Consider the following 20,457-nt stretch of genomic DNA (forward strand, 5'->3'; position numbering starts at 1 on the left):
TGGGAGCTTAAGGCTGGGGGCTGACGCCCTGTGGAATAGCCACTTGCCCTCTAGGGACATCAGTGGTTGCATCTGCTAAATGGGCTCCCTAACTCTCCCTGACTCGACCACAGCCCCTGCTGTGGATGGGCTCTGGGAAAAATACTCAAAACAGCTGATGTTCGAAGACGCAAATGAAAACTGGGAAGATATCTGCCAGAAAGCAAACAGTTTTAAAACATGATCCTTCTTCTGGTGAGGCTGTGGGGCACGAGGGTTCGGACCCTTTGATGAGAGAGAAGGGTCTGGGCAAGCAGGTCTTGTTCAGCAAAGGGGCGGCGGGGGAGCATGTGTGCTGGCCTTCGCTGGGGACTGAGTGGGGTTTTGGGAGGCCGCAGGCAGGGGGCCCGGGGAGGCGTGGGGTCGGGCTGCGGGCCCCGCCCACCTAGGTGAGCCGCACCTTCATCGTGGTTGCCTTGTAGCTGTAGTTGTACCCTCTCCACGACCTCCAGTTGACACCATTGGCATAGCTCGTGTGCGGCCCCCCGAGGTAGCGGCCGTTCAGGTTGGACGAGTGACAACCGATGTACCACCAGGCCCCCTGGAACTGCACTGCACAGTTAGAGGAACTCTTGTCGTTGTCTTGGTCTTTGGTGGAGAAGAACTGGTCCTTGTGGGGCGTCAGGGAATCACCTGCTCAGGAGGGAGTGTGGGTACTGCTCGGGCTAGAGGGAGCCTGCCCTGCCGCCTGCCCAGCGCCACCTCCCTCTAGAGACGTGTGAGCTGACGCCCAGGGCGTCAAGATCCTGCCTCACCCTGGGGCAGATGGAGCCACCTGGCCCAGGAGCTCGGCCCCAGGGCGCATGCCTCCCTCCTCCAGCCTCACCTGTTTCCTCCCGGCTCCCCCAAGACCACCAGGACCCGCGCCGTCCTCTCCCCTGAGGTGCCCTCCCTTCCCCGAGCTTGCATCGCTTTTCTGGGCTTCATACTCACTCCCTGGGTTGCGTGGTCATCCCAGAGGGACAGCACGGCCTCATCCCGGGGCCCCCTTCTCCATTTTCAGCCCGGGGTGTGCAACTCACCCCAGTTCCTGTAGCACCCCACTGCCCTTCTCACCCCTGCCAGACCCTCAGCTGTACCACCTGCAGCATGGAGAGGAGGGTCCCTGCCCTTCTCCTTCCCTGGTGGCTCAGAGGAGGCACGTGTGGCAAAGGGGTACTTGAAGGCTCCCATTAGCAATACTCCCCCCCCACGCCCCGGGAGGACCTTGCTCTCTGCAGCTCTGGTTCAACACAAGCAGACAGGCTCCTAGCACCTTTCCTGAAAGAGTGCACACTGGGAATTCTCAAGAGGGTGCCCCATAAAAGATGCCTCCCCACATCCTGTGACCGGGGTGTCTTTTTGGCAAAGAACATCCCACAGGGTTTGTGTTCCGTGGAGCCCAGTTTGGGAATATGGCTCTAAGGGCTGACATGAAATGACCGTCCTCTTCCAGGTGTTAGCAGGGAAAGGGGTCAGTGACCTCAAGCCCCACTCAGAACAGCTCACTGCTCTGCAGACACAGCCTTGGGAGCGGTGACTGATGGCGTCACTGGTCCCCATGCTACAAAGAGACTCAGGTACCTTCGTGTCTGCATCCAAAGACGGAGAACCTGGACCCAGGGAGTGGAGCCCCAGCCCAGCGTCACTCACGGGAGACAGAGCCAGGATGCTAAGCAGGTCCTCTCTGCTTCCCCAAACCCCGCGCTGAAGCCCAGGCCACTGCTGTGCCCCTCGCGGACTCTCACCTGCACTGCCCCCGACAAAGGCTCCCAGGACCAGCTTGTACTTCTCTGCCTCACCCGCCATCTTGAATGACTGGTACTTGGCAAATTGGTGGTTGCCCTCAAAGTCCACGAGGTCTACCCGCAGCTCGCTGCTTCCTGTTGGAGGTGGGTGCTCAGGGCCCAGCAGAAGAGACCCTCTGCCTACAGGCACGGGGGGTGGGAATGTGGGCTTTAGGGGACGTCTGAAGTTGGCATCAGGGACAATTCACCGGGAAGGTGTGAGAGGCTGGGCTGGTGGGAGGACCTCAGGGATGCCTCCCTGTTTTCAAATAGCTCCCCTGCTGCTCCACCAGCCATGCCTGAAATTCCACAGTCAGTGGACCTGGATGGAATGAAGCCTCGCTCTAGTGGGAAACCCTAAATTCTCCTGCAAATAGCTGTGAATGCCACGGCAGGAAACCTTTGTATGTGCAGTTTCTTCTGCAAGGATTTCAGGCACATGAGTGGATACCGTCAAGGTTGCCATGAGGGAGCGGAAGGATTAAGAAAGGATTTACAGGTTTGCCGTTGAACTCAGGACCAGCTGTGAAGCTGATTCTGTGGAACGGAGAAGTGGGGTGAGGGGGCCTGCGTGGGGACCGCCACATGTACTGAGCGGGAGAGGCAAGGGAGGGGCTCCGTGGGCCTAAGATCCCAGTTTCAAGGAAGGACCAACCGTTGGAAGTGGGAGAAGGGCCACCCCGATCCAGATGGCCTCCCCCTCACTTCCGACTCTCGGGTTCTAGACACGATCGGTCCCGAGACCAGAAGTCGTCTTCACTCCAATAATCCACCTCCTCCGATTTGAACACTCAGAGAGTGTAAGAGGATACACGTCCTAGGTTCTCAGAGTAATAACCCCTCCTGCTGTCACACGTGACCACCCCGGGGGCCAGGGGGAGCGGGGTCCTCTGGCGCACATGGCCCAGGGCTGAGGTCAGGGGCATGTGCATTTCAGGCACCCCACCACAGAGCCCCCGGCCGCGGCCCTACCCTGGGCGGTCAGGGCGTGGATGTTTTCATTCCCCAGCCAGAACTCCCCCAGCTGACTGCCGAAGCCCTGCTTGTACGCGGCCCAGTCCCGGTAGAAGTCCACAGAGCCGTCGCTCCTTCGCTGGAAAACCTGCACACGATGGGGAGGGCTGGGGAGACGGGGCCCCACTGCCGTCCCCCCACAGAGCACCCCGGCCACACGCGGGAGCAGCGCTGGTAGTTCACCAGCATCACAGGCTGAGGACCAGAACGTGGGTCTCATCCAAGAGCCCAGGGGCAGTCAGGGACACCCACATGGGACCAAGGAGGAAACGGAGGCTCAGAGAGGGCAGGCGACAAGCCCAACGCCACACGGCTGCAGAGGGGTGGGCACCTCCGGGCCTGAGCCCACAGCCCGGAGCCACGGGACTCCTTCCCATGTGGGTCCACAGCCCCCTCCCCCGACATTTCTGATTCTCCCGACCTCAGTGAAAGGACGGGGTCAGCCTCTGCCTGGAAGGAGTGGACGGTCACAAAGGCCACTAAACAGTGCTCTGCCACCAGGTGAGGCTCCCAGGCACGCCCACCCCTGCCCAGGAACCCCACGGCCATCGCTGGGTGAACCCCACGGTCATCGCTGGGTCCCCCCCACTCACGGTCCACCCCCCGCCGTCCACGTCCATGTCACACAGCACGGTCAGGGGCCGGCAGTCGGGCAGGTAGATGGTGTACCAGCCGCTCAGAAAGTGTCCCCTGGTGAGCAGCTCCTTACAGGTCCGAGGTCCTGGGAAGGGAAGCCGGGGAATGGACGCCAGGACAGGAGCTCTGGGCGGGGCAGGGGGGAGGGGGCAGGAGGGAGAGGCAGGGACACCTGCCTGGGGGAGGTGGGCTCTGAGTCCTGGGACAGAGACGCGGCCCCCAAGGCCACCCAACTGTGACGGCCAGGCCCCGTCGACCTGGCCATCCCCACCTTCCAGGGCTGCCCCCGCCTAGTCTCCTGGGCACCTGGCCTCCTCCAGGAATATACTCGAGTTATCCAGGCAATGGCTGCCTATCACTCGGGTAAGTGGGGAGTAAGATATGCGCAGAGAGGGTTTTGTCCTTGGAAGGTGGAACCTGAGTCTGTGCAGCTGGCCTTCTGGTCGACCCCCCCTCCCCCACCCCCAGCAGGAGCAGGTCCAGGCGGAGGTCCGGGGGTTGGGGTGTGTGCAGTCACCTGTGGCACAGGAATGAAGCTCCCCCGGCTCTCCTGTTGTGGGGAGCGAGGACATGCACGTCACACGTCTGGAAACAGCGCCCCCACCCCTCAGCCCCGTTGCTCCGTGAACACAGCGTGGAGAAAGGAAACCATCATCCAGCTCTTTGCAGGACCCTCAGCCTCCAGCCCTGCGGATCAGCTCCTAGACTCAGCATCCCTGGGCTTGCTCGGCGCCCCCTGCATCCGGCCTGCCTGGGGGCTGGCGGCCAGCACCGTCCCGCGGGGCAGTGGCTGGACCGCCGTGCCGGCCACCTCGCCTGGGCTTCACGGCTCACGGCGGTGGAGGTGCAGCGCCCCCAGGCCTATCGCTTTCCACAGCCCATGTCTCCAGCACAGCCTCTGCTTGTGGAAAGTACTGGGGAGCATTTGGGATGTGGGTCTGGGCCCCAACCTCGCACTTTGTATTTGTAGCCAGAGCATGTGACTGTGTCTTGGCGTTTTGCCTTTTCTTGCTTTTACAAATTTTTAAATAAATGAGCATAAATCAGAGCAAAATATCCAAAATCATGTAGCAAAGCGGTATCGCCAGTCACCTGGGTCCAACTCCGGAGCCTCTGGGCTTTGAGCGCTCACCGGCCGCTGACAAAGCAGGCCAGGCTCAGAGGCCCCTCCTCCCGCACCCATCTGCTGCAGGGACAGGGCCAGGGGTGTGGTCTGAGTTCCTCCCCCAGATGGTGGTAGCCGTGACCGAGCTCTCTGGATGCCCCAGTCCCCTGCAGAGCCTGCCCAGTGACCCCAGGGAGGCGGAGGGGCTCACCTTTCTCTCCGCCTGCGCCCTTTTCCCCTCGGTCTCCTGGGGAGAGACAGGAGATGCACAAGACGTCTGGTCAGTGGACATCGACCCTCCGCTCTGGAAACCACCCAAGTGCTCACTTCCTCGGGAGCTGGGGCATGGGGGGCGGGGCTGAGGCTCTGAGCACCACACATGCATGCTCCGCGGCCCACACTTTTCCAATGCCTGGGTCTCAGCTGGGCGAGTTGCGGGGGGCGGGCTCAGAGGCCTGGATTCTTCCCTGGGTTATGAGAGGCTGCTCTGGACCTGGGGCCCCGGACCCGGGACCCAGTTCACATGCTGTCTTGAAGCTCTTTGGAAACAGGAAATAGGACAGGTGCCTCTGTCACTTGACCCCCCTCCCTCTCTCTGTCTCTCTCCCATCTCTCTCTCCACCTCCTCCCTCTCGCTCTCTGTCTGTCTCCATCTCTCATGTCTCTGTAGACAGGCCCCGGGGTCCTGCTCAGGGGTCCTAGCTCTTCATCACCTTTGGTACCTTTGGGCCCGGCCGGCCCTGCCTTCCCAGGGACTCCGGGAGAACCTCGCTCTCCTGTAAATTCCAAAGATACATCATTGAGGAAAAGGCAACCTGAAGAATTCTACTTGAGCGTCTCTGCCCTAAGGATACAGTTCCGACCCTCCCATCCCAGCTGCGGTATCCTCAGGATCACTGCCCTGGGACTCAGCCCGAGGGTGACAGCAGGCGGCGGGGACAAAGCGCTCACAGCCACCCGGTGCCGACCAGCCGGCGCGCCCAGCTCGGGCTCCAGGGAGCCAGCAGCGATCTGGCTCCTGACCAGCTCAGTGTAGCAGCCCAGGTCCAGGCCACCGTCACGGAGCCCCCCGGGGGCCTGGGACCAAGAGCACATCCTCAGAGACCCTGTCACACAGGACCCTGCGGCCCCTTGGCTCTGGGAGGGAGGCGGGGCCCTGCCCTGTGCTCAGTCCTGGACGCAGGGGCGGCCGGGAGCAATTATGCCTCCCTCTGGGGTGGTTCTCTCTCCACCTCCAGAGAGGAGGGGTCGGGCGCCACGAGGCCTCCCAGGTCTGCGTTACTGATGTGAGCAGGGGGCTAGGACCACCCAGGGCCCTGCCCCTCCTCCTGAGCGCTGAGGGGAGGGTCAGGAGAGGCGGCCCCAGGCTCAGTCAAGGCAGCAGGAGCGTCTGCCGGCAGCCTGCCCTCCCCGGGGAGTGTGGGTGTGTGGAGTGGGGCCGAGGGGGCGGCGGCTCGGCTTGGGGCGGGCCAACCACACCCACTGGTGGGCAGCTGCCCCAGCCCGGCCCCTCCTCCCAGTGTCCCCCCGGCAGAACCCCCAGCCTGGAGCCCATCGTGGTGAGCACACGCAGCCCTCCCATCCCAGGACCTGCCCGGGGTGCCCACGGCCCCTGAGCTGGTTGCCTCCCAGGACGTGAGAGGCTGGGGACCTCCGAGCTGGCCCTGTGTCCGCAGCCCTTGGAGTACCCACTCACACACAGGTCCGGGGCACTCACCCCTCAGCTGCGTGCACACCTGCCCTTCATACCAGGCTCGGGGCCCGAAACCCCACAAGGGGGCCACCACGTCGACGGGAGGGCTGTGGAGCGCTCGGGGGCCTTCCTACTGCGTTGAGGTCCAGCCCCACCCTCCCTGCTGATGGCTGACTGCTCTGAGCCCCAGTTTTCTCATCTGCGATACAGACAGAAAACGCTGGGGCCGCAGTTTTCAGGTGAGAATACCGAGGTACGCGTAGCTTGGAATCTGGCCCACGGCCACGTAAAGCCAGGGCTGGATCGAGGACCGGGAAGCGGGTGTTCTATGGAAGTGGACCCCGATGTGAGCTCATAGACTAGCTGCGACAAGCCCCCTCCTCAGGGAATGACAGATCCCGCTGGGCCTCGGGGGTCGCTCCTGACGCCAGCTCTGAGCAGGGTCGTGACCCAAGCTCCCGACCTGAGACCCACAGGGGGCAGTGCCCACCCGGGCTCTAATTTGAGAAGAGCTGGTGCTCAGTGACCCCCATGCCCGAGTGCAAGCACGTACCCTTCTGTCCATTGGCGCCTGCCTCTCCTTTGGGCCCTGCGGGTCCAGGCAGCCCCGGGCAGCCTCGGAGGATGGAGAGCTTGTCGGAGCCCTCCAGACCCACCAGCTTCACCTCTGCAGAGAGACACAGAGCGCCAGTCAGGGAGCTCGTCCTGGGCCTGAGAGCCCTGCAGAGCCGGCGACAGGCCACCCGAGCCACGGGGATCTGCCCCGCGGCGACCTCGACCTGGGCCCTTGGTTGTGGCCCGAGTCACCCTTCTCAGATGAAGGGTCAGCCTGGCGGTGAGTTTCCCGCCTCTGGTGGGCACCGGTCAGGTGTGGAGGTGATGCAGGGCAGAGCCCTGGCCTTGTGGCCCACCCTGCCTGAGCCAGCCTCCCCAGAGCCTCAGTGCTGTGTGTCCTTGGCCAAGTCACTCAACCCCTCTGAGCTCTGTCCCTTCGGTGCCCAAGTGAAGACAGGAATAGGGCTGTGGGGAGGATTAGATTAGATAATGCAGAATTTAAACTTCTTAGTATAATTCATAGCATTTTAAAAGAACCTCATAAACAGTGAGTGCTTTCACTAAATAACAACAATAAATATTTAAATGACTTGGGGAATCTGGGTCAAAGTAACATTTTCACCCCCAGACCTTGGACTTTTGACCATAGAATTCCTGAACTGGAAGGGGTCTGTGTAGGTCCCCTGGAGAGGGGACACATTTGATCCAAGGACACAGAGCAAACTCCAGTAGAACTGGAACTTTCCTTCTCAGAAAAAGATAGTTAATTTTGTTGATTTCAGAACTGAAATATCGTCACGAGAGACAACTTAGAGGATGTGGGAATCAGCTGTGCTCTCACCGGAGACACAGGCAACTGTCGTTTCGGGGTCTGTCTCCAGCTGCGACTCTCTCACAGGGGCAACCTTATGCTTCCCCCATAAATACATCCTCCACTCAGGGGGAGGCTGGTCTGTCCTCAGGGGCATCCTCTTGCCAGGTGTGGGCCCCATCCACCTGCGTGGGATCGGGAGGGAGACCACAACCCCCTCTTAGACCCAAATCTGCCGAATTGCACTCTCTGGGGTAAAAGCCAGAAATCTGCACTAGCAAACCCCAAGTAAACGTGGGAGCCCTTGGATTAGAACATCTTCCAACATCTTTCTGAAAAGTCCAGGAGAAGACGGAGAAAGTGATGGGCATGGTCCTCCTAGGTGGCAGCGTCGAGACCTGGCCGGGAAGCTCGTGGGGAGAATCACGGCCTTGAGAGTTGGACAGACCTGGGATTAAATTCCTGCTCTCCCCCCTCTGACCTGCGTGACCTTGGGCCTGTGGTGTCCTATTCTGCAGATGAAGTTGAGCTGTTGAGTCTTCAGAAGAAGATGCCTACGGAGGGTTTAACCCTAGATACTATTTGTGGTCAATGAGTGGGTAGTTACCAGCTCTGAGGGACTGGAAATTCAGGTCCATCTCACCTGGACAGGTGTCTGCAGTCTGGGCGGCCGGGGTCCTGAAGCACAGGAGTAAAAGGAGCTGGCCGGCGGGCCCCAGGGCCACGGCCACTCCACTCAGCTCCATGTCCTCTGGTCTCTGACCTTGCTCTTGTGAGCAGGGGAAGCCAGCCCTTGCCTGAGCCTGTGGGGGACACCCACTTCCTGCAGCCTCTTTGGTTACACCAACAGGAGGTACCAGTGATGGCAAAGGGTGTTTCCTTCCTGCTGGGCCCCACCATGCTGCCCGCTGAATCAGGCTCACTTCCCCTGGCAGGATACTCTGTTCCCAGTCGAGAGAGCTCCCAGGACCCCTCTGTTGGAAAGGGTCTGCCTTCTTTGTGGCTTAAGGAAAGCCCAGTCCCCCAGACTCCCTCCTCATTACCCAACTACACCCAAACAACACTCTGAGACCTTGACTGGGGTATAAGGAGGCGTTGGCTAGAGATGCTCCTTCCCTCGCCTGACTTCCAGAATATTCTAATGACTGAGGCAGTCCTTGAGCACTTAACACAGTGGAAGAGAAAAAATTCCGAGCACTTCTTGTGTGCCAAATACTACTTATGTCAGCCCCATTCGGAAGACACTATTATCTAAATGTCACAGGTGGAGAAACTGAAGTCACACAGTAAGAGCCTGACGTTACCTCGAGTCTGTCTAGTGCTCCAAGGGCCACTCGGTCTGGTCATTACACCAGAAGGCGAGGCTATGTCTTATCTCCCCCCAGATCCCAGAGGCCATCCTCCACATCTTGTACTATGATCGCCCTTGACCGGGACATGTGGTGGGCATTCCGTAAAGGGCTTCTGCAGATGTGTAGAATGTCCCTAAGGAGAGTAGGAAGAGGACAAGAGGGGAGGAGCTGAGCGTGAAACTCTTCTGTGGTTTGATATTTTTCCGGGCCAGTGTTCGTGGGCTGGTGTCCCAACCACACCCACTGTCCAACTAGGAAAGAAGCCGGGGATGGCCTGACCAGAGGTTTAGCAACCACCTCTATGGGCACTGGAATGACACTAGACTTTGCAAAGTTTTGTGAGGTGGCCCCAGCCCACGGAGACTGAGGGAACCAAGAGGTCGTGTTGCCTCAGGAGTTGCATTGCCTCAGGCACCGCTCAGCCTCCCTGAGCTCCTGGACAGGGCAGCCTGTCCCCAGCATGGGCCTGGATTTCATCTGTTGGAGAGGGGCCCGTTCAGGGCTGTTCACCTGGCCTTAGTCAGGACAGGGAGAGAGGCAGCTGGTCTTTGTCCTTCAGCCCCATCTGCCAGTGACAACCCCCCACCCCGATCCTAGGGTGCTTCCTCTTCTTCACTATGCCAATAGAACGGATGCAGGTGAGATGTTGACAGCACAATCAGGTGTCACTTTAATGTTCCTAAGAGTATCTGGGCCTAAGAATGCAAAAGAATGCAGGACTCTGCCAAGTTCAGATATCTTAAAGCAGGATCAGTCAAGGTCATTTGACTTCTGACAACGGCAGGTGAGGTATTTGGGGCCATCTATCCTCATAAAGACAAACAGACAAAACATTAAAAAAGAGATTTGCCTGAAGGCATAGTCAAGTGAACCACGTAGGAATGGGTTCCTTTGCTATGTTCTTGAGAGCAACAGAGATCTGGAGAGGGGAAACCAGCATGTGGGGTCTCTTTTTGCCAATCCCCCAAAGGTAGCTGAGAAGCTGGTCAGTTACCTCGACAATTTTGCAGCATTGAAGGTCAAAGTTTGGGGTCTGTGTTCTGTCAAAGGAGTGGATTTGGGGTGGGATCCAGAGGCATTTCTTCCTAGAAATAAGGATGAATCATCAATAGGCAGACCTAATGTGGACTGCAAACTGGTTTTGAGACATCTAGGTGTCCCAGGAAAAAAAATCTCAACTCCTGAAATTCTAATAAGGTCTTCCTTAGATCACTAGTATCCACTTGCTCCGAGCTGAAACCAACACAAATCTTGTCAGAAGGAGAACAGTATGACCCCAGGATTTAAATGATTTCTGCAAATGTATGTATTTTCCAAATTAAACATTAGAACACAATAAAAGATAACCAGGCTCATAAGGATAAAAGACAACATGTACAAGAACAAATAGAAACAACAGAGTATAGAAACAGATCCCCAGAAGCTACAGATACTGAAACAACAACATAGTTAATGGTGAAAATTGAAAAGCGTCCTCAGAGATTGACCACTTCTGGTCAACATTGTGTCACTGGCAGTGCAGTAAGGCAGAAAAAAACAAATATGATGTAAAAGAATTGGAAAGGCAGGTACAAGGCCGTTATTATTTTCAGAAGATATGATTTAGGTAGAAAATTCAGGAGAATCTAAAATTAAAATTTTTAGAATGAATAAGCTTAGTAAAAACCAATTATGTTCCTAAAAGCTAGCCAGAAAGAATTACAAAATGAAATTTTAAACATTTGCAATAGTGACACCAAAATCAAGTAACTGTGAATAATTCCAGCAAAATACACGCTAGTCCTCCATCTGGCAGTAGAAAACCGTCAGATGGGAATGAGTGATGTTTAAAAAGATTAGGACAATTGGAAGAATATTCTCCGTTCATGGATTCAAATGCTCAATATTGTAAAAATCTTAGTTTCTCTCTCTTTGATACGCAGATTCCCTGCATTAGCAATTAAATGCCCATTTTATTGGGAAACTTGACAGGGTGAATTTGAAATTTGTTTAAAAGTTCAAAGGCCAATAATTAGGATGTTTTGAACTAGAACAAGGAAGGATGACTTGCTCTGCTTGAGGTCAATAATTGTCGCGAAGATATAGTCACTGAGATGGTGCGGTACCAGCTCTAGGACCCAGACTAAACCAGCAGAACTGAATAAAGGGTCTAGAAACAAGTTCAGGCGTAAACGGACCCTTGGTGCGTGACAGTGGTGGCTCTGCAGAGCGATGGGGAAACAATAAAATTTTTAAAATTGAAATATAGTTGATTTACAATGTTGTGTTAATTTCTGCTGTACAGCAAAGTGATATGGTTTTATATATATATATACTTTTAGAAATTCTTTTCCATGAGGGTTATCATAGGATATTGAATATGGTTCTCTGTGCCATACGGTAGAACCTTGTTGTTTATCCATTCTATATATAATAGCTTACATCTGCTAACACCAACCTCCCACTCTATCCCTCCTCCAACCCTCTGCTTCTTGAATAAACTTTCAATAAACACTGTGAGCTACTGGGTATTCACGTGGGAAAACCAGAAATGAAACCTGACCCTAATCATAAAAAAAATCAATGTTGGCAGAATTATAGACCCAAATGGGAATAGTTTTAGACCACATTGTAAGATATCAAATAACCTTGGTGAATGTAGGAATGAAAAGCACTAAACATAATGGAAAAGTCTGAAAATTGACGTTGAAATTAAGAACTTTGGGCTCTCAAATGATACCCCCAAGAGAGTGAAAAGACATGCCGGGGGGCGGGGGGAGGAGGTATTTGCAACACGCAGAAGTGACAAAGTGTCGTATCCAGGATAAATAAGGAATTGCTGTAAATCAATACTCCTGCAGAAAGCGGCAAAGTGCCTTATACAGACACTTCCAAAAGAGAATATTTCAATGGCTGATAGAAAAGTGAAAAGGTGCTCAACTTTATTAGAAATCAGAGACATGCCTGCGTGTACCTGCTCGACGTCCCACAGCCTGGAGCTCAGTCCTCCTCCACAGCAGTGCATGTCCAGGCACAGGAGACACGTAGAACGACGTCCCACTCCAAACTACAACAACCGAAATGTCCACCCAGAGCAGGATGGACCCCTGGCCTGAGGGGTGTTCAAGCCAGAGAAACCTGCACAGGGTACCGGGACAAATCTCTGCTTCCTTCGAACCATCATGGAAACTCACGAACACGGCACTGAGCAGAGGAAGCCACACGAGGGAAGAAACATTGTTTGATTGCGTTTGTAAGTAAATTTCAAAAGCGGGCAACTCTGCACAGCCGTAGTGGGGGTGCCTGCTGAGTGGAATGTGGAGAGAAGGGCAAGTATGCCCCCAGTCAGGATGGCAGCCCCCTCGGGAGGGGGGCCTTGGCATTGGGAAGGGGCTCGGAGGCTGGCGCTGGGCTCCGGCTTCATCTGGGTCGTTTCATGCACTCTGATGAGGAGGTGTTATCTTCTACTTCAGAAAGGAAGTTTAAATAAAATGAAATGGAGCGTGCAGAGGCCTCAATCATTCTGTATTGCTTCCTGCAGCAGTGCAGCCGTCCCCAGGAAGCACAGAGATTTGCAAGGGCCCCCTGTCCTGCCCAGCTCCTGGGATGCCGGCTGTCACCGCACAGGTGTGGCTCGTTACACTGCATTTAAGGGGAGGTGGTCCCAGGGGGCCGGGGACTCCCGCACACCTGCCCTCCATCCCGGTACCAGGGGCTGCACAGTGGAGCTCTCCTGAGGGCTTTGCACGTGACTCCACAGATGCAGGAAGGATGTCAGAGCCCACCCGGTGATACTCTCTCTCCACCCAGGTCCTGGCTCGGGGGTAAAGGATCACACCAGCCGCCAGAGCTTCAGGAGCTCCAGAGCGGGAAGGGTGGGTCTGATTTAGGGTGGGTCTTCCAGTGGGGCCTGGGACAGGGGGTGCCACCTCATTGTTTAGGACTGGTGGATGCAGCAGAGAAAGGACTTTGAGTCAACGGGGGTCCAATCAAACTGCTGATTTCTGTTGATGAGTTGTTGGGTCTTTGGGGGAAATGCAATGAGTAACGACAGCATTTGCAGGTTCCATCTTTCTGTGCAAGAGTCTCCAGGAATAGCAGGGCACCTGGGAGAACAGGTGTAAACCGCCCCCCCCCCCAGCCCCTGCAGAGAACTGGCTACTCCAGGCCACCAGAGCCAGCCTCGGGGTGTGCCCCTCCCTCCCAGGAGTAGGGTGTGTTCCCCGGGCTGGGCTGTCCCCTGTCTCTCAGCTGGTCCTCCTTCCTTTCTGCTCCTGGAAGGACTCGTGTCTGGAGGGCTGCAGGAAAGGGGGCCACATGCCGGCCGGACCTGGTGGGGTCCTGCACACAGTACACCTGAGATCCCCCTGAGGCACCTTTGTTTGGCTGTGAGGGCCATCTACACCTGGACCTTCAGCTGGGGGAGAGGCTGCTTGCCGACCCCAGTCCAGCCCAGAGCCCAGGAAAGGGACCCTCCCGACCTGCCTGGGGATTGTCTATTTGGGGGGAAGAGAACGCAGGGCTTGCCTTGAACTGTGCCCCAGGCAGTACCACACAGGCCTGGGTTCTCCTGACCCAAGTGGTGTGACCTTGGGCCAGTCACTTGACCTCTCTGAGTCTTCTTTGTCACGTGACTCGGGATAGCAGGGTGGGTTTGAGGACCTCGTGGAGTGAGGATAATAAGTGAGCAGCGTGGGGTCTGGGACGGACCGAGGGGTCAGTGACCGGGGCGTGGGCATCACCTGCATTTCCCCACGCAGCTGGCCGTGACTCCCTCCCAGCCGCGTCTCTGCCTGCTCCAGGGCTGCCCTCCAGGGCCTGCCCACCCCACCCCCCACCCCCCGCCTGTGCCCCCGCCTGTGCCAGGCCTCAGTTTGCGGTGGGTGTTTCACAACCTGGGAGGTGGAGCCCGCTGGCTGGTGGCTGGAGGAACCTCTATTCCCCACCCACAGTTTCCCTCCCTGCCCCTCCGGCAGCTGGGCTGGGCCACGGATGCTCTGTCGAGGGTGTAGGGAGCTGTGTCCCTGGGGCCCCCGCTCTGCTGTGCGCACAGACCCAGGACCGGAGGGCGGCGCCCCTCAGGTGGGCAGGGCTATGTGGACACGCGGCCCCCACTGGTCCGTGAGGGCGTTTGCGCACAGCGCCTACAGCCCATTGACAGTTTTAGGTGCTCACGAAAAGGATTCTGAATTCCTTTAAAATCAGAAGAAAAAAAAATGAATAAAATTCGGCCCAGATTATCTTCATCTTTGAACCTCCATCGTTGTAAAATATAATTTTTAATATTTTCTATGGAGGAAGGGGGCCTGGTAAGGCAGAGGTGCCCAGGGTCCCCAGAGGGGGGATCCTCCCAAGAACACTCCTGGAGCATCCTTGAAAAGCTGGGGCTGGGGGAGGAGTTGGCACTGCAGGCAGGCTGTCAGCTGTCAGAGGGAAGTTTTTCTCTTTCCCACCCCTCACGGGCCGGAAACAGCCCCTCCCCCACCATGAACAAGGCCCCTAGAGCAGGCAGACTCAGTCTCAGCATTAGTGACATTTTGGCTCAGACCGGTTTTGCCGTGGGGACCATCCTTGCATGGCATCCTGGCCTCTTACCTGCTAGATGCCCAGAGCATCCCCTCCCTGAGTCATAGAGATGTCAGCGGACATTTCTGCCAAACATACCTTCAGGGGCAGGAGGGAGAATCACCCCAGACCCCATAATTTTGGAATCACCACCTCTTCAGTGTCACCAATCCTAAAGATGACCTGATTTCTTGGCCAACCCCCGAGGAGCGTACCTTCGCACGCCCCTTCCCCCTTCTCCTCCTCAGGTACCAGCAGGGGTATCTTTTGGTTTTAACGATGCTCTTGGAAAGTGTATTTGTGTGTGTGTGTATTTTTTAACATTGGTAAATGACATTCACTGGGGCTCATTCCGAATTCTACTTTCTCCCGTCAGCTGCGTGGGCATCGCGTGTGCGTGCGTGTGTGTGTTTGTGCGAGTTTCAGGAACATGCATCTTGATATATGTATCTGCATTTAGTCCACGGCTTTCAACTGCCAAGTGTTCATCATCAGGACCTGCCTGATCGTTCCCAAGGCGATCACCCAGGTGACCTCTAAGCCCGCCCTCCACCACTGCCACCAAGGCCACTGTGCAATCTCCCAGGGTCCTGTGCTCACAGCAAGAGTGGGATTTTCAGGCCCTGTGGTCTGTGGAGCCTTAATTCGACTGCATTGCACGGGACCGTTCTTCAGAAGGGACGTGCCCCCGGCGGGGGCCACACTGGCCACTCCACTCCCCACACCTGTGCACTCCCCAGCGCTCTGACGGTTGCCTGCGGTCCTGACGCTTTACCTTCAAGGCTTTCCTCTTACATGACCTGCTCTTCCATAGCCTTGAGGTTACTGCCTTCTCATTGTACTTTCCAGACGTGAATCACGTGTTGGTTTAAGACGCTGCAAATATCTGCTCCCTTTCCGTCAACTCCCCTTAGCGAAGCTCATCAAAGTAGCTTTGCCCTTGTTAAGTTTTCCGAGCTTATCGTTTTTGCTTTTAAAGTTTGGTTTACGAAGTCTTTCCCGCCCCAAAAGTCCCAAAGATAATCTCCTGCATTTCATTTTCTAACTTTATTCTCCTGTTTCTCCCATCTGGCTCTTAATTCCCTGTGGTTCTCCTAATCTCTAGGTAACCTCCCCCCACCCCACCCCCCACAGGGATTCATTATTATCCTCCATCTCATGGGCCAGTTTCTGGAACCTTCTACCAAACCACCGTCCTTTCCTATTGGATTTGCGGGGCCACCTTTGTGGTGAAGTAAGATCGCACATACGGCTGGCGGGCTGTGTCCCTGAACTCTGGGTTCCAGTCCACAGCTCTGTGCCAAGACCACGTGGCATTTATTCCTGCATCTTGGCAGGATGCCTTACTATCTCACAGGACAGTCCATACTCTACCCTTCTTTTATGAAGTTGGAGTAGCTATCTGTGGGCCTTAATACCTCCACATAAATCTTAGATCACATTTGAGTTCTGCAAAAAAAAAAAATTTGATTGGGATTGCATTGGATTTACAGGTTAATTCGGAGAGAGCTGGCATCTTTATAACATTAGGTCTTCCCATCAGAGGGCACGGTGTCTCTCTATTTATTAGGGTCCTATCAGAGTTTCACGTTTGGGTTAGGTTAATTCCTAGATTCTTTATGGTTTCTGTTCCTATTGTATGAATGGCACCTTTGGAAAAATTATATTTTCTAATTGATCATTACTGGTGAAAATAGACGTTATTGACTTTTTGTTGGTTCAGTATGTCCAGCAGGCATACCCAATACGACTGCTGGTTCTATTGGCTTTTTTCTAGAGAGATGATTTAACAAGGAAGAACTGTAATGACTCACTAAAAATGGAGCTGAGAAGAACCAGTTCCCTTTGTTTCTAGAATGAGAACTCATTCTCTCTCACACACACACATACTTCCATGCACACAAGCATGCAGGCACACACACTTGCTCATATACACTCATGCACACACACCATGCACATGTATACCCATGCACACACGTGCACATAGATGCAGGCACGCGTGCAAACATAGCCAATCCCTCTTCTCTCCTGCAGAGTCCTCTGGGTCCTGCTTGGCACCGGGGCACGTGCTCTGTCAGCGGCACGTGCTGGCACACAGGTGGTGGCTCCTGACCTGCAGCTCAGCTCTGGCTGGGGAAATGCAGCACATGTTCAAAGAGTCAGGGTAGCAAAGGAATAAACTCTGCCTTACTTTTTTCCAGCCTCAGCGGCCATCACCTCGTTTCTCCTCCTGGGGAGGCGAGGGTGGGGACCTACCAAGTATGAAAGGCAAGACCCTGACAGCAAACGCCTCTGGAGGACAGGTCTCCCTCTGCCAGATGAACGCTCCCACCCCAGGTCCTGCTGGCCGTGGCGTCCGACGCAGCCTGGTCCGGGAAAGGACGAGGAGACTTCAGGCTGGGCTGTAGCCTCAGGGACACCCCCACCCTCTCAGAACCTCAGTTTCCCTGTTTGCCAGGGGGTGTTTGGACTGGACGTGCTTTCTGACACTTCTGTGCTGAAGCTGGAACCCGCCCCCCACCCCAGCCCACCCCGGCTGCTGCAGGCTGACGCCAGCATCCCTGGACTGCCTCCAGCTGGGTCCAGCCCTTCTCCCAGTTATACTTTCACTGCTCGAGCCTCACGGAACAGGCAGGAGTCTCCCAGCTCCTGTATGTGGACTCTGCTTGGGGTAAAAACCCTAAATTCTGCAGGAATTGGGGCCAGCCCACGGGTGGCTCGTCCCCATGAGGGTGGGAGACAAAGTGGGACGACAAAGCTCTGGAGGCCGGGATGGGAAGCGGGGCAGCCGCCGGGGACACCGCCCGCAGCTCCCAGAGCTCAGGGCCACCACACGACCCGGCGATTCCACTCCCAGGTGCGTCCCAGGGGAAATGACAACGGACGTCCACACAAAAACGTGACCCTGCTGTCCACAGCAGCCCTCCTCACAATGGCCAAAGGGTGGAGAGAGCCCAAACGTCCATCAGTTGGTAAGTGAGTAAACAAATTGTGGTCTAGCCATGCAACGGGACGTTATTTGAGCAGAGAGAGGGATGAGGTGCTGACTCGATACAGCACGGATGAGCCTTCGAAACACACTGAGGGGAGAAGCGAGTCACAAAACTGCAAATTACCCGACTCCACCGATACAAAGTGTCTGGAAGAGGCGAGTCCATGGAAACTGGCCAGGGGTTGCCAGGGGTGGGGGCGGGGGGCACAGAGGGGAGACAGTGAAGGGGTACAGGCTTTCTTTGCAGGTGATGAAAATATTCTAGAATATTCTAGACTATAGAATATTCACCACATTCTAAAACTGGAATGTGGTGAAGTTTGCACAACTCTGCGAATACACAGAAAGCGTTGAATTGTGCACTTAAAATGGGTGAATGGGGACTTCCCTGGTGGCGCAGTGGTTAAGAATCCGCCTGCCAGTGCAGGGGACACGGGTTCGAGCCCTGGTCCGGGAAGATCCCACATGCCGCAGAGCAACTAAGCCCGGGCGCCACAACTACTGAGCCTGCTCTCTAGAGCCCACGAGCCACAATTCCTGAAGCCCACGTGCCTAGACCCCATGCTTCGCAACAAGAGAAGCCACCGCGATGAGAAGCCCACGCATCGCAACAAAGAGTAGCCCCCACTCGCCACAATTAGAAAAAGCCCGCACACAGCGGCAAAGACCCCAGGCAGCCAAAAATAAATACATTAATTTATTTTTAAAAAAAAGGGTGAATGTTTTGGGATGTGAATTAGATCTCAATAAAGCTGTTGAAACATAAAAAGGGTTCGTTCTGGGAGGAAGGTGAGGGATGGACCGGGGACACTGGCACATAGGTCCTGAGCATGGGGGATGGGCCCTGAAGACCTAGACGGGGGTGGGGGGACCCTTGCGCCCAGTGGGGCTGGCTGGGGAGAGACCCTGACCTTCTGCTCTGCACAGGGGCCTCTTCACCCATCCCCCACTGCCCTTCTCTCTACTTGTCACCCTTCTCTCTACTTGTCTCCCTTCCAGCTCCATCAGCCTCTTCTCTGCCTGCCCCCCAGCCTGACAGCCACACTGGGCTTTCCACGGGCCCCGCCTCCAGTGACCCAGGATCCCGAGGAGCTCAGCTGCCCACTCCCAGCGCCTGGAGGTTGGACGGGAGAGACAGGATGCCCAGGCTCTGGCAGGAAGTAATCCTCACCCTCGGGCATTTTAATTTCCCAGAGATAATAACACCAGCCAGACTCCGCCGGAGCCTGAAGATGGATGACCAGAGTTTGCAGGGTGATCACTTATGTCAGAGTAAATTGGAATTTGTATCTCAGAAGGCAGAGCATCCCCTGAGAACCCTCAGCGTCCCGGGATTGGAGGAGTGTGCACCGCGCTGCTGGCTGAGGATGCCAGCAGAGGCAGCTCCACAGGAGACCCCCGCTCGCCCATGTCCGGTTTAATATCTTAACTGAGTCTACAAGCCCAAGGAAACTGTGGGGAAGGCAAACCTCGCAGTATCCTCCTCCTGATCTGCAAGGGATAGAGGTCAATTTCACCTTCCAGACGCTCAGAGGAAACAAATCCGGAAGCAGGAGTTGTTTTGTCTTGTTTGTTTGTGGCTGTTGTTTACTTCTTGCGGATATTTTTAAAGCTTGTGAAAAGACAAGAAAATTCTGGGAACCGGTTCTCACCTAAGTGAAACTCATTCTTAAAATCCCAAATCCTTTCATGGCTCCCTGTTTCCAGGAACCAGAACGCAATCTGCTTTGCTCTTGATTTGAAGGCTGGTGAGATGGATGGGGATGGTCATCTATAATGCATGAAAAGAGCAGCCTGAAGCCGTGTTGAGCGCATGCGTTACCTGCTCTGGAGCTCTGTTCCCGGAGCCGTTGTGCAAACGTATTTACTCTGCATAAAAGAATGTGATGAGGCTGTCCAAGACATTTGTCCATCGCAGTGGATTTAATGTTTAAACTTGCATTAGGACAGGATTAACCTTGCTGAAGGGTACTGAGATGTGGGTGAAATGGATGAAATTAATCCTGGATGCACGTTGCCATGGAAAAAGCACTGGGTGCAATTCAACATTTATTGCACGTAAACACCGTCTCCTCAGCTTCCCTCTTCCCATGCAGTCACCTCGGGTAGCAAGTTCTCTGCCCACTGGAGTGGAACACACGGCCCCAGGCTTAGGCCTGGACAAGCCACTCTGCCTTACATCCTCCCAGTATCCCTGATCCTAGTCATGTCAGTGATGGCTGTGGGCAGGTGGGTGGGTTTGCAGACTCAAACGAGCACACCTACCCCCACGTAGTCTCTGCCTGGGCTCTTTCTCTCCTCCTCCAGAGGCAGAGAGAACATGGCCACAGTCACAAATAAGTCACCACCATCCTAGCCTGTGACCAGGGAGGCAAGAGAAAGCATGACCCAGCAACTCCAAGCGAAGAATCCCAGGGAAGCCTCTGATTGGCTGGCCATTGACCAATCATCACGATGGAGCTTCTGGGCACAGACAGCTGTGGCCACCATAGGGAACCTTGACTAACCCGTCCCATCTGCCTAGGACTATCCCAGTTTCAGCAGTGAAAGTTCCAGGTCCCAGAAACACTTTGGTCCTGGGCAAGCCAGACGACAGGTCACTCTAAGCTCAGGAATCCACCTAGAAATTTCCAAACCCAATTAGCAAGTTCTGTGAGCGTGTTGTAACCTGTTTTGCAAGCATTCTATTTGAGCAATTTCCCCACAAATTGTTTCAAAAGGGACAACAAATGAGAACTGAAACCAGGTCAGTGTGGGTCTCACGATTTTTAGTTTGGCAGAATGTCAGTCCCTGTGCCATCTCGTGGTTAAACCAAAACCACAGTTTGGGATCCTCTGCTGATCCCCAGCCTCTCAGGGAGGCAGATTCCTCTCTCAAAAGTTGCCAACCTGGAGCTGCTCAGGTAACATTCGGGGTCAGTCACACCTGGGTATCGGACACAACAGTTTC

At 55.3% G+C, this 20,457-nt stretch overlaps 1 protein-coding gene across 2 annotated transcripts; it reads right to left on the reverse strand.

The window, feature by feature from the left end:
• Positions 1–229: 229 nt before the first annotated feature.
• LOC137227285 (ficolin-1) lies at positions 230–8,377 on the reverse strand. 2 transcript variants are annotated; one of them, XM_067742800.1, is made up of 9 exons: positions 8,263–8,377; positions 6,807–6,920; positions 5,283–5,336; positions 4,772–4,807; positions 3,973–4,005; positions 3,413–3,540; positions 2,778–2,907; positions 1,767–1,901; positions 230–672 (listed from the first exon to the last, which is right to left on the reverse strand). In XM_067742800.1, the coding sequence occupies exons 1-9, from the start codon at positions 8,363–8,365 to the stop codon at positions 425–427; spliced, it is 981 nt and encodes a 326-aa protein (XP_067598901.1). In that variant the 5' UTR covers positions 8,366–8,377; the 3' UTR covers positions 230–424. The 2 variants fall into 2 exon arrangements, with proteins under 2 accessions (XP_067598901.1, XP_067598900.1); XM_067742799.1 differs by having other exon boundaries at positions 5,274–5,336.
• Between the last annotated feature and the right edge of the window lie 12,080 nt (positions 8,378–20,457).

The sequence above is a fragment of the Pseudorca crassidens genome, chromosome 7, assembly GCF_039906515.1.
Source record: "Pseudorca crassidens isolate mPseCra1 chromosome 7, mPseCra1.hap1, whole genome shotgun sequence".
NCBI classification, from domain to species: domain Eukaryota; kingdom Metazoa; phylum Chordata; class Mammalia; order Artiodactyla; family Delphinidae; genus Pseudorca; species Pseudorca crassidens.